Source organism: Mustela nivalis (genome assembly GCF_964662115.1).
Source record: "Mustela nivalis genome assembly, chromosome: 1".
Taxonomy (NCBI): domain Eukaryota; kingdom Metazoa; phylum Chordata; class Mammalia; order Carnivora; family Mustelidae; genus Mustela; species Mustela nivalis.
The window spans coordinates 165,630,343-165,644,125 of record NC_139020.1 but is presented as its reverse complement, the minus strand read 5'-3'; the positions used below and the strand labels follow the sequence as shown (position 1 = coordinate 165,644,125).

Sequence of the window (13,783 nt, the reverse complement as noted above, 5' to 3'; positions counted from 1 at the left end):
AGAGGCAGTCACTGGTAAGATGTCAGGGCATCTCTGAGAATGTCTGTTACCACCTGGATTTCTACACTGCACTGTGTTCCTTTTTCCCGATGACTTGTGTCTTCTCTACTTTGAATGTTTCCTGAGCAGTTGACAAATTTTGTAGAAGAGACCCCCTCTAGGTTGTTTTTTTTTTTAAAGTTGGTCTTGACTGTAAACACCTGAGCAACTTCTGTTCCTAACATATTTAGAAGGCACACCTGTGACTTTGTAAAAGAAGCTTTATTAAGAGATAATCTCCTTACCATATAATTAATCCATTTAAAGTGTACAATTCAATGGCTTTTGGTATATGCAGAGTATCTCCACAGTCAAACTTGGAACACATTCATCACCGCCCTAGAAGAAACCTGTACCCCTTCACTGTCACTCCCAACATTCCAACACATGCCTCCCATTTTCCTCCTCTTTAGGCATTGCCTGTTCTGGACATTTCCTATAAATGGAATCCTATCATATGGAGTCCTTTGTGATTGGCTTCTTTCCTTCTTTCCTTAGTTTTCAGATTTCACCCATATGGTACCATGTATCAGTACTTAATTTCTCTTTATTACCAAATAATATTGCACTCTATGGGTGGGCCACATTTTATGTATGCACTTAAGAGTTGATGAACATTTGGGTTCTTTCCATTTTTAGCTATTATGAATAATGCTTCTATGCGCATTTGTGTCTAAGTTTTTATGCAGATGCAATGTTTCATTTCCCTTGTGTAGACACCTAGGAGTGGAATTACTGAGTCATATGGTCACGCTATAGTTAACATTTTGAGGAAGTGCCAGATTGTTCTTCATGTTGGCTGAACTTCTTTACATTCCCTCCAGCAGTACACGAGGGTTCCAATTTCTCTACATCCTCCCCGACCCTTATTATTGTCTGCCTTTTCAATTCTAGCCATCTGAGCATGCGTGAAGTGGTATCTCTCTGTAATTGTGATTTGCATTTTCCTAATGACTCATGGTGTTGAGTATCTTTTTATGTGCTTATTGGCACCATGTACATCCTCTTTGGGGGAATACCTCTGACTTTTTAAGCCCTGGAGACACCACAATTTCTCAAACTCTTCAAAGACTTCCAGGGGTTATTTAGGATAGAATCCACATTCTACCAGTCTTCCCAGTCTGTCACAATCTCACTTCACTGACTTCTGACCTCTTCTTCCACACCTACTCTTGCTCACCCTGCTCCAGCCACACTGGCCTTGCTATCCCACCTGCCTGGGGCATTCTTTTCCTAGTGCTCACCATAGCTGGCTTTCTAGTTTGCATTAGATTCCTCTTGCTGCTGTAACAAATTACCACAAATTTAATGGCTTAAAATCAGCACACACTTATCATGTTACAATTCTGGAGGTCAGAAGTCCTAAAATCAAGGTGTCAGCAGGGTTGCATTCCTTCTGTATGCTCTAGGGTAGAGTCCATTTTCTTGCCTAAATTTTTCAGATTTTACAGGCTGCCTACATCCCTTGGCTCATAGCACCTTCCTCCACCTTCAAAGCCAACCGCATAAGATCCTCAAATCTCTCTCTGACCTCTGCTTCTGTTATAATAACTTTGAATCTGATACTGCTGCCTCCCCTTTTTAAGGACCCTTGGAATTACATAGGTCCACTCAGGTAATTCAGGATAATCATATCTCTGGACCCTTAATGTAAGCCCATCTCCAAGGTCCTTTTTGTCATGTAAGGTCCCATAGTCATGGGTTTTCGGGTTTTGGGGACACTGACATCTTTGGAGGTCCATAGTTTTTCAGGTCTCAGTTCATACTTCCCCTATTCTAGAGGCCTCCCCTGTCCCTCTGTTTCTGTCTGTACCACCACTGTTTTATTTCCGCTGTTCCACCTAACAAACTTTGATATTACCTTGTTCCTTATTTATTTATTTATGTCTCTCCTTCCCTGGAGAATGTAAGCATTGTGAGGGCAGGGACCACCCATCTAGTTCATGCCTGTGTTCCCAGAGCCTACCATAGCACCTGGCCAGAGTGCAGACCCTCAGTAAGTGCTTGAATAAATGGTGAGCTAAAGGCTGTAGGAGTGGTAAGGGCTTGAGGCATGTGCCCTTCTCCCCCATCGAGATGGCTTTGAGCCCATGGTCAGTCCGCTCTTCATGATGAGTTGGGGCTTGCTGGGCTTGGAGTCAGCCATGACCCCATTCAGCTGCTTCTTGCCAAGCCACAGCACTGTCTGGCTTCCTCTCCATCAGAATTGGTGATTGCCATTGTCCGTCTATAGAGTCTTTGCTTCTGTGAGTTATTTTTGGGGTGGGAAGATCCTTCTTCAAGTGATTTAGAAAATCACATGGCTACACATACATGTGCTCTTTGGATCTGACAGCTGTTGGCGGATACTATGGCTGCTTCCCATTCATTTCCTTCTGATCACGGCTGCATCCATTTTGCCCCTGGGGGAAAACGGGCTCCCTACAGCTTCCACCACCCAGATGTATTCCAGGGGACGAAGAGGTAGGTGTTCCTTTATTGTGCTAGCCTTTGTGCATAGCCCTGCTTTGTCCCTGTCAGGCTGTGTGATTTTGGGCAAGTGACTGCCTCTCTCTGAGCCTTTCATGTCCTCATCTATAAAACAGGGGTGAGTAGCTGAGAGGCTTAGGGGACATGATGTGTGGAAGTTCCTTAGTGTTTTCTCTTTCTCTTAGCCAGGGAGGAGACCCATTAGTCTTGACAAGGGTCATTTGGCCATAGGGTGGGTTATTTCAGGAGGCTGTGTCTGTTCCAGAAGGCTTTGAACATGGGCAAGATTTTCTACTTTCAGGTGAGCTCATGCAGGATTCAGGGACTCAGACCTGGAGGGATGGTCCCACGTCGTGGCAACAACAAGGAACAAAAACAGTGTTTTCATAGAGTGAAGTTGGCTTAATAATTACAGCTAATGATTATGTGACACTTTCTATGTATGAAGCACTATTCCAAGTACACCTGTATATGTAACCAGTCGGATCCTCACAACAACTTCTGAGATTCAGTTGTTATCCTCATTGGCAGATAAGGACAATGAGGCATAGGGAATGGTGAAGGGCCCTCCCCCAGTACACAGCAAGTAAGTAGCAGAATAGGATTCCAGGCCTCAGAATCCAAAATCTGGGTCACGAACCATCATTATGCTGTCCTGCTGATAGAAGGATTTTTTTAAAAAAGATTTTATTTATTTGTTAGAGAGTGAGAGAGCACAAGCATGGGAAGCAGCAGGCAAAGCAGGTTAGAGTGAGAAGCAGGCTCCCCACTGAGAAAGGAGCTCAATGTGGTACTCGATTCCAGGACCCTGGAATCGTGACCTGAGCCAAAGGCAGATGCTTAACCAACTGACACACCCAGGCATCCCATAAGTATGTATTTTTACATCTGTAGAAAAGCCTGAAAGAATAGAAGAAAAAGTATGGCCAGTGCTTGTCTTGGGTTCCTCCAAGTGGGATGATCATGGGGACTTTGATTTTTGTCCTGTTAGACAGATCTTCTGTGATCATCAGGTATTTCTTGTGTGTGTTGAGAAAAGAACTAGGAACTTCGCAGTGTCCGTGGCAGTGACTCATTCCTTCCAGATCTCTATCTTGTCTTGACCCTGTTTTAAGGGTCTGGTTAAATGTTGGTGGGTTGCTGCCTTAAGTTCCATCACTGTCATGGGAGTGCATGAACCACGAGGCACCTCAGGGCTTAGTTCCTACTTCTTTCCTGTCCTGTTGCCTGTAAGGAGAGCGCATTCCCACAACAGGGTGGGTGGAACATCATACGGGGGCTTCTGTTTTTCCCATTACCTCACTCTGCCTCTGAAGTGTGGGAGGTTTGCCAGTGAACCGCCTGGCGTGCAGAGAGGGGGTGTAGGGAGAGGGTGCGGGGGAGGTGTTCCTTCCTCTTCCTTCCACTCTTTTCTCTAAGCTGCTGGAAGCAGCCCCTGACCCTGCTGACATCACTTCCCACTGACCAGGACTCTGGCCTGGGGTTTCCAGTGACTAAAGTTGTAACTGAGAACTTTCCATTCCTGACAGGCTTTCTCTATTCAGGAGGCTGTCCCAATCATCCCCATTTCTCCAGAGGGTGCGGCTTAGACTGTCACTCCCTGGCTCTGAGCTCTTCCGTAGTATCTGTGGCCCTAAGGAGCGAGTCCAAAGGCTATAGCCTGGCCTTTGAGGCCCTTTGTGATACGGTCCTAGGCTTGATCACTTGCCTTCTCTTCCCCACTCTGTTAACTTACGTTTGTATTTTTTTTTCTTTAGATTTTATTTATTTATTTGACAGACAGAGATTACAAGTAGACAGAGAGGCAGGCAGAGAGAGGGTGGGAAGCAGACTCCCATCCGAGCAGAGAGCCCCATGCGGGGCTTGATGTGGGGCTCGATCCCAGGACCCTAGGATCATGACCCAAGCCGAAGTCAGAGGCTTTAACCCACTGAGCCACCCAGGCGCCCCACATTTGTATTATTCTTATTTTTTTTTTTATTTATTTGTCAGGGATAGAGGGAGAGAGAGCGAGTGAGCACAGGCAGACAGAGAGGCAGGCAGAGGCAGAGGGAGAAGCAGGCTCCCTGCCGAGCAAGGAGCCCGATGTGGGACTCGATCCCAGGACGCTGGGATCATGACCTGAGCCGAAGGCAGCCACTTAACCAACTGAGCCACCCAGGCATCCCCATTTGTATTTTTCAAACAGAAAAATACACTAGGGCTTGTGACAGGCTCGAGCACAGAAGTGCTAGTAACTATTCTGCTGAATGAATGAATGACTTGATGTTCACATGGATTCCTGTTTCATGATTTCTGAAATTCTGGATCTGAAGTGTGATTCTTTTATTCCTAGTTAAGAAAAAAAAAGTCTCCTTCACTTCAGTAAATTCAGTGGAACGCACGTGACCATTCAAAATGCCATTTAGGAAGAGCAGTAACAAGTCGGGAATGCTTCTGGTTTAACGTTAATAAATGAGAGCAGGCTGCAGAAGCTCACGGCGGCAACGGCTGCGCCCAGAACCGATGCTCTGTGGAGGGGAGAGGAGAGTTTGGGCGAGGGAAAGTAGCCTGGTGGGATGCTGTGTAACTTGCTTTACTGGAGTTTTCTCCCCTTCATTTTCCCAAGTTTTCTTTAGTGAACAACCATTCATTTTATAATGAAAAATGCAAAGGACGAATGTATTGTATTTAGTATTGCCAGCGGAAGCCCTCTGCAAATCTCATAGTGTTTCAGATTTGGCAAAGCGCTTTTAGATGCATGGGCTCTCTTGATCCCTGTGACAGTTCTGTGAGGATGCTGTAGGTTCCTACGTTCGTTCATTAGTTCCTTCATTTGTTCATTCATTCATTCATTTCTCCCAGCAAGGACTAGGACCTAGGGGTGGGGAGAATGAGATGCCCAGGGCAGAATTTAAGGAGGCACCTACGCTCCAGCTTCTGAGATTGCAGGATCAGCCCTGAGAGTGAGACCCTCCTTAAATTTTGCCTCTTAAGTGCCTCCTTTACTTCACCCTGGGCCTGGCCTTGCCCCCACTCTGTGCCAGGTGCTGATCCCTGTTCTGGGGACCTACCAGTGGACAGACAGATAAAACTCCCTGTTCACATGGAGCTTCTAGTCTCAGAGGGGAGGGAAGAGAAGTTCCATTCCCTCCCCACCTACAGTCAAGGAAACTGAGGCTCCCACGGGTGAAATGCCTTACCCATAGCAAATAAGCAATTAAAGCTGCCAGGCACTGACCCTGTGGACCAGTGGGCTTTCTCCTGTTTCATGTGGCCGTGAAGTAAGTGTAGCTGATGTGCCAGTCCCACGGTATCAGGTGGAATCAGCACACTACTTTGGACTGCTAAAGGTGGAAGGAATTTCAGGTATGATGAGGGGGTGAGCGAGAAAGTACTGCAGAGGAAGCCAGCCAGCCTGGGGACCCTCTGGTGGAGGCATTGCCTTCCTGATGCTAAGCAGAGCTCTGAATTGCCTTCCAGCCTCCTACGTGATCACAGACCTGACGCAGCTGCGGAAGATCAAGTCAATGGAGCGGGTGCAGGGCGTGAGCATCACTCGGGAGCTGCTGTGGTGGTGGGGCATGCGGCAGGCCACTGTCCAGCAGCTGGTGGATCTCCTGTGCCGCCTGCAGCTCTACCGTGCCGCCCAGATTGTTCTGAACTGTGAGTAACTACGGTGGCCCCGGGCTGTTCTGGCTCCTCGAAACTTATCTTCATCTTAGAAAAAAATTTAAATGAAAGAATTTACTATCTAACTAAGAAATCTGTAACGGTGGTTCCCTGTGGGAGAGGGGCTTCGTGGCCACAGATCAAGCTGTTGGTGACAGACTTGACTCTGAGTTCTCTCGTACATTTTTGATTCTGCTTCCCTCTTCCAAAAATAAAGAAAGAAATAATGATGAAAAAAAGCTCTACATAAAAAAAATCCCAAAAACTCTATGATAAAAATGATCATTTATTTATTTATTTATTTATTGTTTAGAGAGGGAGAGGGACAGAAGGACAGAGAAAGAGAGAGAATTATAAGCAGGCTACGTGCCCAGTGTGTAGCCTGTTGTGGGGCTAGATCTCAGGACCCTGAGAACATGACCTGAGCTGAAACCAAGAGTTGGATGCTTAACTGACTGAGCCACCCAGGTGCCTCATTAGAACTTTAACAACTGCATTGTATTCCTTTGACAGACATGCCCTGATTTATTTACCTCAGTGCTGCTGGTAGGTGTTCAGCTTGCTTCTTAGTTTTCTCGTGGACACAGTATTGTACCCTTAGACGTATGCACCCTCTTTGCACAATGTAAGTCTAGCTGGACAATAATTTTTTTTAGCATTGGAATAGCTGGGTTGAAAGTTTGTGTATTTGAAATTTTGACTAATATCAGTATCACTATTACTAAGTTACGCTCCTATCACTTTTACAACAATGATGGGAACATATCTAGCAGGTAGTAATTGCTTGCTACCATTAGGAGAGGCTGTAAAGCTGCAGAAGTAGAGTTATGTCAAGTACTTGGTGTTCATCCAGTGCTCAGCAGAAGGTAGGGTGGGTTAGGGTTACTCCCACCTAGGCCTCCCTTCCCGCAAAAAGCCCCCTTCAGTAGGGGGGCGGCAAGCGTGTCTTTTCTTAGGTACTTTCTGAACACTTGCCCAGTGTCTGGTGCGGTCCTTGTTTCTAGAATACAGTGATGGATAAAGCAAAAGGTCCTTTGCCTTCATGGAGGAGATAGTCTTGTGAAGGTATCGTCAATAGGCCAGAAAATAAATAAAAATAATGGGTTGGAGGAACCAGGTAGGAGAACCTCCTAGAACATGTTAGCTACAGAAGGGCAGTTTGAGGAGGTAAAATCGGAGGAATGGAAAGAAGACAGCCATGTGAAGAGTTGAGGTAAGAGAGCCCAGGGAAGCTTGGGACTTTGATGGAATCAGCATAGAGCTAGTGTGGGAGGTAGAGAGCAGTACATTCTGAGCCCTGCAGACCTGAAGAAGATCCAGTGTGGGCCCTGATGTTGTTTTGTCTGAGATTCCTGAGCTGGGAATAATGTGGCTGAATCAATAGACCCAGATTGAGCATTTTCCTGATTGTACCTCAGGCCTTTTGGAATCATGGAGGGCTTCCAGGAGGAGGGGAAAGTATCTAAAGCAAGGAACTGAGAGATGGGGGCTTAGAGGGCTCCCCTCTCAGAGATGTCAGGAGAACAGGGGACATTGGGGTGGCTCTGCAGGTGGGGGGATCTAGAGATGAAACCCAAACCAGGCTTTCAGGGGCACCATAGGGTAGATCACATTGGGCATAGAAGGCCAATGCAGGAGTAGGACTGCCTCTTGCCCTTAGCCACTTAGCTACTGTCTGGGATTTAGGGTATCTGGGGACGCCAGGCTTTCCCCCACATGCTACCATCTCATTAGATGAAGGACAGTTCCTCTGGTGGCAAGAGTCTGTGTCTGGGGGCAGGTTATGGGGAAGGAGGATCCTGTTCACACGGAGGGGACTGACGCATTGGTGTGAGACTTGGGCTAACCCCTGCAACCCCAGCAGTATAATCTCTAAGTCAGGAGTGGGCACATCTCCAGACAAGACCACCCCTAAACTTCTGCAGCCTCTGTTCCTGCCTGGCTGCCTCCCCAAGCTCACTGTATTCTCAGACGGGGGAGGGATGATCTGCTCAGCCCCCAACCCCCCCACCATGCTGGAACTTCCTGAAACCCCTCTCTACCCCACGAGCCCTTCTGTCCCGAGAGGGTTCCCTGCAGTCCTGTCAGACAGCATCCCTCCCGTCACATCTCCCCCTGAGGCCAGGTCCTCATCCTGGTCAGCTGGGGGTGCCCGGGGCAGCTAGGGGCACCTGTGGTTTTTCCAGAACATGGTGAGGTGGCACGGCTCAGCCCTCTGCTGTTACCTGGAAGGTCCCTCCCTTTCCCTGGACTTCCGTCTCCCCTCCTTGTCCACTAGAGGTGGGCAGGCTGACGTCAGAGCCCCCTCTGGACACTCATGGTGCTGTGGCCCGCCCATCATCCCTTGTACCTTGTTGGCTGGTGTGACCGGCAGCCACCCTGTTTAGCCGTGTGCAGACCCCTGGTGTCTCTGTCTCCCCAGAGCCTGGCACTGGAAGATGGGGAGAGACAATTAGCATCGAACCCCAAATATTTTTCACATTTTGAGAATTAATGATAGACTCCTAATGGGCTGGAAAAGAGGCAAGGAGGGAGGGGGCTGCTGGAGGGGGAGGAGTAATGCCACAGGAACAAGTGCAGTAGGATCCAGGGGCCCAGGTTTCCAGCCCGATCTGTTTGGGGGACTGGGCAGGCGGGTCAGCGTCTACAGCACACCCTGGTTTGGTCTCTTCCTGGGTGGCTGGGATGGAATGCTAAGGGATGTCCCAAGCCCCAAAAGCAGATAAGTACCAGGGATTGGGAAAGGCCTCTGGTTGGACATAGCAACTTGCCATTGACGTCAAAACCTGGCAGTTGACTAATCTGGAACATATTTTTAATGATTTGAGGTCAACAAACAGTATAGTGCCAACTTCAAAGAGACACACTCATGGCAGCGTGACACTTGGTTTTAAGCTCGCAGTGACTGAGCACTTTCAATGTGCCAGTCTTCTCCCAACAGCGCTTGAGGTGGGCGTTTTAAGGAGGAGATGGAGGCCGAGAATGGCTCCGTGACTCCCCCAAGGGTGCAAGTCTGGTCACATGTAGAGATGGAGGGTGCTTCTAGGTGTGTCTGGATCCAGCACCCTCGTTCTTAACCTTTCTCACAGAAACCTCTTTGGGCTTCCAGACAACAGTGATAGTTTTTCTGTCAGCTTCTCATTTTAGATCCCTGCTGTCCTGGTCCAGCAGCCTCCAACTGGTCAGGCCTATGCGAGTCTACCTTTGTTCCCCAAACCTCTCCACCCCCCCAACTTCCCCCCACCCCTCACTGATTAAATTTGCCTGAGGAAGAGACTGAGGCTTGTTCCCACATCCACAAATCCCCTGGCTGTTCTTCTGAGAGCCTGGTTGTGTTCTTACTATTGCTTTCTGTCCCCATGCAGGACACTTCCCCTTTCTGTAGCTTGTTATTTTCCTTAGTTTAAAAAAATATACCATATATCTCTGCCCCTTTGTGGAAGCATTTTCAGTTTCTGCAGTTCAACTACTCAAAGCTGTTTCCCCTTCCTTCATTATAACATTACTTAAACCTTATTTTTCATTAACTTGTAGGAGATAGTTTACAAACTCGCTCAGCTGCTTCCAGTTTGAGAACCCAGCTTCTGCCTACTGCTTCTTCTTTTTTTTCTCCTTCTTCTTCTTCTTCTTCTTTTTTTTTTTTTTTTTTTTGTTAAAGATTCTATTTATTTGGCAGAGAGACAGTGAGAGAGGGAACACAGGCTGGGGGAGTGGGAGAGGGAGAAGTAGGCTTCCCCCCAAGCAGGGGGCCCGACTTGGAGTTTGATCCCAGGACCCTGGGATTATGGTGTGAGCCGAAGGCAGACGCCCCACTGACTGAGCCATCCAGGTGCCCCTGCCTACCACTTCTTAAAGAGCTTTAAGGATAGATTTGATGGAGAAGGTGGGTGGGCATTAAGGAGGGCACGGGATGGAATGAGCACTGGGTATTATATATAGCTGATGACTCACTGAACTCTACCTCTGAAGCTGATAATACACTAGATGTTAATTAATTGACTTTAATAATTAAAAAAAAACAAAGAAGAGATTGGATAAAACTGTGCTTGAAAACCACACACATCAGAGGTCCTAGATATAAACTGGCTTCCTTGGAGACTTGCATCTCCAGATAATATATTTGCATTTGACAGAGGCCATCTGAAGACAGTGCCTGAGCTGAAAGGTGGGGAGTGGGATCTGCTGGGAACCACACTGTATCTGGTCTCTTGAAATCAAGTCCTGGGGCTGGCTACTGGTACAGTTGGGTAAAGAGTCGAGTCTGTGGGTGTCTGTTCCTATTTTCTTGGGCCTCATTGCCAAGACCACTGTTACTCTCTTTGTCACACTCCTAACATGAAATGTTACAGGAATTAGAATAAATTAGCACAGAAAGGCTTACTACCCAAACACCCATTCCTACGGCATATCTGTGTGCCAGGGTCAACCCCTTTTTATTCTTTGAGCCATTTCTTGGCACTTGTCTATATTAACATTTTTGTTTCACTACTGTTACTAAGGGAAGATGGCAGTGACATTTTAGATAAGACAGACCTTTATTTCCCTTTCCTGACAGTCCAAACTGCCCAAGACTGAATGGGCAGCATCATGGTATCAAGGATCAGATTTTTTGGGTTGTGTTTTGTTTTGTTTTTTGTAATGCTCTGCTGTCTTGGACCCCTGGCTGCCCCTCCCACCTGACAGGACTATTCTGAGCCTCACATGCATCTCCAGCTGGCACAGAAGGCTTGGAAGGCAAGTTGCACGCCTAACTTGCCTTCCAAGCCATTGGCCAGGACCTAGTCACGTGATGGCACCTAGTTGCAGGGGAGGCTGGGAAATGTAATCTGTAGCTGGGGTATTATGTGCACAACAAAAGCTTCTATTACACTAGAGGAGGAAGGAATAAATATTGGAGGGACAAGAGTCTTCTTATAATTCTCCCTTTGGGCACCCAAATATCCACATACAGCTGTCTTCTCGCGCCTAAAACATTCTCACCCTTTCCCCAAGGGAGGCAGGCCAGAGGTCCTAATCAGTTTCTTCCTTTAGGTAAAGGCCCAGGATCTGGGGTGACATGTTGTCTTCAGGATCAGCCCCCTATGGTCCAGTAGCTCTCTACCAAAGAGAACTTATCTGCTACCCTTCCCCCAGCACACCCAGAACCTTGTGCTGGTATCTGAACAGGAAGCCGCAATCAGAACTCTCCCATTTGAAATGAGAAACATGCTGTAGTCACTCATGTTGACAGTTGACAGATCTGGTTGGGTAGCAGTTGTCAAGGTCCCTCCCGGCCAGGGGAGTAAGTTGTTTGCTCCATCTGTCTGCATCCCCTTGTTCTCAGTAGATCAAGGATTCTCAAAGTGCGGTCCCCAGACTTCTAAGCATCAGCCTCATCTTGAGCTTGTTAGAGATGCAAATTCTTGGGTCTCGCCTCATTTGTTGATTCAGAAACTCCAGGGGTGGTGGGGCCCTAAGTCTGGTGAGGAGTGGGGGCAGGTTTTGAGGCAGGGGGAGCTTTCCTGTTCATTATTCTCTATGGCCTCATCTGAAGTGGGAACTGAAGAGAGGCTTTCCTTACAGAGGGTGCCTGGGCTTTCACAGTCCACTTCCTGCTGGTCTGGAAAATACAGTTTTTTAGTCAGGCAGCCATATGTCTAGCTAAAACTTCTAGAATGTAGGAAGATGGGGACAATGGGTATTTTCTGCCATACTAGTACTACCTCTAAATAAGGTGCTTATACTGTCCTTTTCATATTTATTAATTTGAATATTAACCACTAATTTCCTAGAAGAAGAAGACTTGGCTTATACACAGTTCCTCCCCCTTTCTAGTACATTTGTATCACAATTTTTAGTTCCTCTGTAGATTGCTTTTGCAATATTGAACTAACATCCTTACATTTCTGATTCTTTTTCCATTCAGCTCTAGGCAATACCTGTTGATTCTCCCCTTTGTAAGATGATATTGTCCTTTCTTTGGCCCTTTTGTACCCCATTCTCTCTACTTTCATCCTCCAGCTTTGGGTGAAGACCAGGTGTAAAGTAGTCCTCCGTGAATGTTGTCACAGCTCTAGGCTATGCTAAACCCACAGGGAAGAACTGGGTCTTGGATGAAACCCTAATCTCTGGATCAGGACAGGAAGGGGAATGCTGTCTCTATGTCCTGGTTGACAGATGTCTTGCCATGGGAAAAGTAATGTGTGTTTAAGGCATCTGCATGGCGAATCATAGTCTATAGGAGCATTTCCCAAACCATGTGCCTCAGAAGAGTGCTCCAGCAAGATATACCCCCTACAAACCAAGGGTTCATGAATAACTAAACTTGGGAGATCCTGTATGCTCTATCAGTGTCCCCTACCCTTGGAGATTCATAATGCAAACCATTGTATTAAGGCTCTGTTAAGTCCTGCAGCAAAGAGATCTATTTGGGCCAGTGTTTTCCATTTGATTCCATTTGATTGTGGAACCCCTTTTCATTTGATGCTTATAAATAGTCCCACAGAACCAACCAAAACACTCTGGGCATCACTGCTCTAGTGAAATGGTGACCATGGTGACATTGCTGGGCATTTCAAGGGAGCTTCATGATGGAGAGATTGGGGGATCGGGGACACATTTTTAGGGTCCGGCCAGCATTCAGCATCAGATGAGTCTAACGCAGGGGACCAGGACTAACCATCACCCTGGGGCTTAAAACATGAAGGTCCTACTCCTGAAAGGGACTTTTCCAGACTACCTGGCTTAGGAGGGGACTATGTGCCAGGCTCCAGAGCCTAAGTTTTAGGATCTTGTATGCGCAGGAGCAGGGATCAAGGCAGAAGTCATAGTCTCAGAACTGTGGCTCCCAGCCAGAAGCAGGTCAGCTATCATCACTGCTGAGCTGTAGAGCTCATGAAATGACACCAAAGGCAGTTCTAGGAACTGAGCCTGCTGATGGTGAGGATCAGATGGCTCTAGCTGTGGAAGACTGGGAACCAGCTGTGCCTAACCTGTGAGATAAAATTCTGCTCACTTCCTCCCCACAGCGTGTTAAATACATGGGAGCTGGGCCAGAGAGTCAATGATGAACTAAAGACATATTTTTCAAGTGCCTACTTGCTAGGTACTAGGGACAGGGCAGTGAAAATATAGACGAGCTCCTGGATCTCAGGGAGCCTGCAGTATACTGTGGGAGACACATCCTGACAGGAGGGTGACACGGAGACTGCAACCACCCACAGGGCTGGGTGAGGGCTGTGGTGAGCTGGAAGAGGGCAGGATTTGATTTTATTGGGGAAGTTTCCCTGAGGAAAAAAACCTGAGCCTCTGGTGGAAGGACAAATGATACTAGAGAGTGAGGTACCACTGATCATTTCTAGGCAGAGGGCACAGCACATGCGAAGGCCCAGAGGTGGGAAGGGGTGATGTTTGAGGACCCAGATGGAGGCCATGGGGGCCTCAGCAGGAGGACAGTGCGGCAGCCTGAACCTGGGGAGGGGACATGGTGCAGAGTCAGGCCACCTGAGTTCTTGCAGGCCGCAGTCAAGGGGCTGCTTTCTCAGGGAGGAAAGGGAAGATCTTGGAGGGCTTGTGCCTGAAGTATGCCCATTGTTCTGACCACTGTGTGGAATAAGGGCCTGTGAGGTTCTGAGTAGGAGTACAG

The 13,783-nt window shown here is 47.5% G+C and overlaps 1 protein-coding gene across 2 annotated transcripts in view; it reads left to right on the top strand.

The window, feature by feature from the left end:
• Positions 1–2,447: 2,447 nt before the first annotated feature.
• The window catches only part of IRAK2 (interleukin 1 receptor associated kinase 2), a 53,644-nt gene continuing 42,308 nt past the window's right edge, over positions 2,448–13,783 (top strand). Inside the window, exons 1-2 of one of the 2 annotated variants that reach the window (XM_082682757.1) lie at positions 2,448–2,502; positions 5,971–6,153. In XM_082682757.1, the coding sequence (XP_082538883.1) occupies positions 2,481–2,502; positions 5,971–6,153 (205 nt within the window). In that variant the 5' untranslated portion in view covers positions 2,448–2,480. The remainder of the gene's footprint in view (positions 2,503–5,970; positions 6,154–13,783) is intronic. The other variant, XM_082682756.1, reaches the window with a different exon arrangement.